This window comes from Benincasa hispida, chromosome 4, assembly GCF_027475165.1.
Source record: "Benincasa hispida cultivar pf3 chromosome 4, pf3_genome.v1.1, whole genome shotgun sequence".
NCBI lineage: Eukaryota > Viridiplantae > Streptophyta > Magnoliopsida > Cucurbitales > Cucurbitaceae > Benincasa > Benincasa hispida.
The window spans coordinates 70,579,436-70,584,581 of record NC_143481.1 but is presented as its reverse complement, the minus strand read 5'-3'; the positions used below and the strand labels follow the sequence as shown (position 1 = coordinate 70,584,581).

Sequence of the window (5,146 nt, the reverse complement as noted above, 5' to 3'; positions counted from 1 at the left end):
TTAGTCGATTTGGCTCGATCCGTCAATTTGGTCGATTTTTTAACACCCTTAATTCTCGATGAAACACCAGAAAAGGCTCTTTGTTCCAAGTGTTTTCTACAAAAGAGTTTATTTATCTAGAGAAAAATACCTTTTTAGTCCTAGGCCAATTGAGTCCCCAAATTTTAAAAAATAGGCTTAAAAAGTTCCTCTCTTGTTTTCTAGCTAGTTTTATTATTATTTAAAATACTAAACACTAATTTTTAAATTGAAAGAAAAATAGTTTCTCATTCTTCTCTCTCCTCTTCTCCACCAACCTCACTCCTCGTCTTTCTCTCCAGATTCGCCTTCTTCCATTGCTCTCCCAAATCAAATTTTCAAAATTCATTGAACATAAAATAGTTTAGAAACTAAAAGTGAATTTAAACATAATTTGGACGTTTAGGAAGTGGGCTGGGTTTATATTCTATTGGATCGAGCCTCTTTGGTGACTGGTTACTTCCTTCTACTGTCATTAACTTCAAATTGGGCATGACATCATCATTTGTTGTTGTTGTTCAACAACTAATAGTATGAAAAATTGAATCTTCGATTTTGACATGATACTTTATCAACTAAACTACAATATTATCCTTTGAAAAACTTGAACTTATTTAAAACAAAAAGATTTAAATATGCATATTCTTTTTGGGTACAGCAAATATAGATCTGGAGCAGAGTTAAATTTTCAACTTAAATAAAAAGAAATAAGTATCCTTATCAATTTCGCTACCCCGAATCAACAAAGACACTTGTCCATTGTACCACTATATTTCAAATATAATATAAATATAGTTTGACAAAAAAAAAAAAAAAAAAAAAAAACACCCCTTTGGAATTGGCAGGGGTAATTATTATTAATATTTTATATGTACAGTGTCCCCCTCTTGAAAAGAAAAGAAAAATAGTGTATGGTGTTGTTGGTACAAAATTGTAGACAGTAATGGAAACTTAGCTTATATAATCTTAGGTAAGGGTTGTAGTTGTTGCAATGGTGAAGTGTGGTGTGGAGCAAAGAAAAGATCTACTTACTAAATGGAAAGGAAGAAGTGCTGAAGTTGAACCACCATGACTGTGACATCATCCATATTCCCTCTTCTAAATGACATTTCCAGTAGCATTTTGCATGCCTTCATTGCTTCCTTCTTATTATTCTCCTCTCCCATTTCCCTCATTACTTCATCCACTGCCTCTTGATCTTTTACCTGTTTTATATCTTCATTTTCAACCTCTAATCTCTCCTTTTCATACTACCAATCTCTATTCTTTTATCATTAATTTTATTTCATACCAAATCATCCAAACATCTAATCTATCATATAACCATCCAAACAGTTTGTACAAAGTATGAATTAACCATGTCGTTCTTGAGCAAAAGATTTCTTTTAGTGAAAAGTTGACTCAAACAACAAATTTCTTGGTAACGGGAGAAATCATTTATTATTATTAAAATTAGTATTATCATGCATGGTTGTTTCTTCTTGACTAAGCAAGAGAATCAATGTAGGGACAAGTCCTCCACCTTGAAATCTTCTCATTCTCACTTTAGAAAACAACAATAATAAAGCTTCTTTTTTTATTTTGAAGTCTAAAGTTGGAATTGAAGACATGAAGCTAAATAAATATATTTTTACTTTTTAAAGTTGAAATATTATCCTTCAATTAAACAGAAGTCTAGACCTATACCTATGAAGCGATGATCAAAAACAATATGATGATTTAAATTCATTCCATTCAGATCGTTTTTTTAAAGTAAATAAATATTTTTGAAAATAAATGGGAGGCCAAGGGTGTTTTTTTCATATATAGATATAATTTAAGCAAAGAATAATGGTGTGAAGAGAAAGGGTACCTTATCCCAGAGTCCATCAGAAGCCATTATCAAGAACTGGCAATCAGGAGTTAGAGGAAGACGATGGATTTCAGGCTCTGAAATCACCCATTCTTTCAAATGCAGATCTCCGATGGCCCTCGACACCGCCAACGATCCCTGAACTCTCCACACCCCGTTTTTACACTCCACAAACCCTCCCTACAATTCAATTCGATTCGATTCAATTCAACGGATCATCAATTTGGATAATGGACATCCACGGATTCCTTTCACTCACCGATTTCTCAATCCGGAGCCGCTCTTCTTCTCGACACAATCGGTGCTGCTTCGTCAATGGCGTCGCCACCCCGTTTCTGCTCAATACCACTCGACAATCTCCGACGTTCGCCACATGAAGCTCGCCGTCTTTCACCAGCACACTCGCCGCACATGCTCCACTGCCGACGCCCTGCAACGAATCGACGGTAGGCCAATTGTTTTAATCGAAATTTCTGTTACCCTAGAAATTTGTGTATGAAAGTTCAATCAATTGTTTACCTGACCTGACTAAGAAACTCCTCGTCTGTTCGTCTGTGGCCTTTGCGAATCGCTGATTCGATTTCCTTTTCTTCCTCTCCAGCAATTTTCTCGAGAGCGTTTATGATGTTCTTCCCTAAATGTTCGACCACGTAATCGGCTGCGTCGCGGCCGCCATGGCCGTCCACTACAGCGAAGAAAGCCTGCTTTTCATTTCGATTTATATTGATGTATATTATGATCAGCCTCTCTCCGAACAAATTAAAACCGATGATGAATAATTTCAATTCATTCAGAATCAAAAGTCAGAAGAAATATTGCAATTATTAAATTACCTGTTTGGAATCTCCGAAGATATCAAGCATAACTCCGTAAGCATCTTCCAACGTCTCTCGCCTACCTTTCTTGGTTGCCAAACAGTAATCTCTGCCTTGGACATGGAATTCCTGATCCTCCATTTTCTTCCTCAGTTTGGAAAATTCCAGTCCGGGACAATATTCGGGCACCACTAGCTTTCCAGGCCTCTTCCTCAACTTAGTAGAAGCCCCAGAGGATTTGGCCATCGTTAAAGAATGTGAAGCTTCCTTAAAGATTCCATCGCGAAGGCTGTTGTTGGTATCGTCTTGTGGACCGTGGAGCGTATTGTTGGGAGGCAGAGCACTTTCTTGGGAGGGACTATTGTGAGTTCCGAGGAGCATATGCGTAACCCAAGAAATGGGAGAAGAAGGAGAATAGAGAGAGAGAGCCATTGGAAGGGCCTTTGTTAAGCCATGCAGAGAACAAAAGAGCAGAGAGAGAATGGAAAATCCCCATAAGAATTCTTGCAAATCCAACATTGGAAGCAATTAAAATGGGAAATGGGAAAAACTGGAGAAAGAAGGAACAAAATTGGGGAAAATGGAAATTGATGGGTCAAATCAAAGCGTGAATCACAATTTAGCAATCAATGGGAGCTTTTGAATGTTTCAATTTCAAGGGAACCCCATCGTTCGTTGTTAATCATGATTCATCCTTACAAATTAAAAGGGAGGGTGGAAGCGTTCAAAACGCCTATTTTTCTTTTTTTCTTTTTTCTTTTTTTTTTTTTTAAAAAAAAAGAACAATATTTTATAAATCCCTTGATTTCATTTACATTGGTAATTAATCGGTGCGCTATGCCCATTCAAATCGGGATTCTATTCTTTTTCTATTGAGTTGACTTGGTTTTGTTTAACTGATGGAACTCAAAGCCCACATTAATATGGCCTGTCTTTTATAATTCATCTGCTGGATTTAATACTTCAAATATATTCACTCCAACTTTTTATACACAAATATTAAGATGCATCTTGAAAAACATCTATCCCACCAAATTAATTATTTTATCATAATGTGACACGTGACAAAATATTTTTTAAAAATATATATTTTAATTTTTTTTTATATAAATAATGAGAGATTAAAATATAGAGATGGGATGCATCCAAATATTATTATTTTTTCTATATAGATTATAAATAACCAAACTAGATGTGCATTTTCTTTTGTATTTTTTTTAGTTCAACCACAAACATAAATTATGGTGGATGATAGCTTGAAAAATGTAAGTAAAATTTCTATGGATTAAATTCACACTCCTTTCTTTCTTTCTTTTCAAAATGAATTACATAAAATCAACAACGAAACATAATTTTTTTGGAAACTCTAGGGAACAAATATAATTATTTTAAAAATAAAAACAGCAGAACAAAGTAAAAATAAATGTTGACTAAAACAGAATTTAACCAATAATAAACAACTAAATATATAGGTTAACTGTAGCAACCCAACTTTTTAATATACTTCAAAGACGCCACTACATGCATAAGCTTGAAAACATATTTCTAGAAGAAAAAATCCAATAAAATAAATAAAACTTTTTCATTAAATAAAGCTCTAAAATAATAAAATAAAATAAAATCTATGATCAAGGCGGCGTGAGAAAATTGAAATTAGACCAACCTGCCATAGACACACTTAACTCAATTAAACTAACCACATACCAGTAGATCAGAAACAACCCAACGAAATCTCATCAACTCACCAGAACCTATCGAACTCTAAAAATCTAGCAATGTAAAGTGATGACTCAGTGGCAATGACCAATGGCCAGCAATGGACACATTGTTATACTTTATAAACAGTTTGTACACATTGTTATAAATAAAATAAGAGTTATTTTATTTGCATTTATTCATATCCAATAAACTAAGATCTGTGGCTATTTCATGTAACTTAAGCATGTATGTGAGACATACATGCCTTAAGTAATAACCTAAATGGTCTGTAGTATAAGGATAAAGGAGGGATACCTTATCCTGGTGACACTACGAACACGGCCCGCTTTGTAGATAGTTACAAGTATTGTAATGTGCTACAAATGGTCTGATCCTGACCATTCATGTGGAGACATACGAGCGGAGGTGTCCTATACAAGAGTTTGTATAAGACCGGACCACGAGATGATTAGTCTCTTTATGTAACGTCGTTGATAATTGAGACTTACATATCACTAAAACGACCATAGATGACATGACCTTAATCCTAAGTGTTTTGAGAACTCCTGCCTATGAAGGCGATCTTTTGATTAGTATGGGTGAGAGAGTGACTAGATTACCAACTCAACAAGCCTACGTTTTTGGGAATTTTTCTGATTGGGAAGTTGGGAACTCAATTACACAAGACGGAATTCACTCCTTCCCCAAAACATGGGTAAGTAGATAAATTGCTCCCTTAAGGGTTGATTCCAGGTCTTGAACA

The 5,146-nt window shown here is 34.9% G+C and overlaps 1 protein-coding gene across 1 annotated transcript; it reads right to left on the bottom strand.

The window, feature by feature from the left end:
• Positions 1-835: 835 nt before the first annotated feature.
• Positions 836-3,486, bottom strand: LOC120075185 (putative protein phosphatase 2C 2). Its single transcript, XM_039028381.2, has 5 exons — positions 2,704-3,486; positions 2,395-2,571; positions 2,130-2,300; positions 1,871-2,050; positions 836-1,223 (listed from the first exon to the last, which is right to left on the bottom strand). The coding sequence occupies exons 1-5, from the start codon at positions 3,202-3,204 to the stop codon at positions 1,050-1,052; spliced, it is 1,203 nt and encodes a 400-aa protein (XP_038884309.1). The 5' UTR covers positions 3,205-3,486; the 3' UTR covers positions 836-1,049.
• Between the last annotated feature and the right edge of the window lie 1,660 nt (positions 3,487-5,146).

Excerpts from the sequence above, each read along its gene's own strand:
- LOC120075185 (XM_039028381.2), bottom strand. The coding sequence starts at position 3,204 with ATGTTGGATTTGCAAGAATTCTTATGGGGATTTTCCATTCTCTCTCTG. Across the intron at positions 2,051-2,129 it reads GGCTCCGGATTGAGAAATCG|GGAGGGTTTGTGGAGTGTAA; the intron begins GTGAGTGAAAGG and ends ATTGAATTGTAG. Across the intron at positions 1,224-1,870 it reads CTGATGGACTCTGGGATAAG|GTAAAAGATCAAGAGGCAGT; the intron begins GTACCCTTTCTC and ends GATATAAAACAG.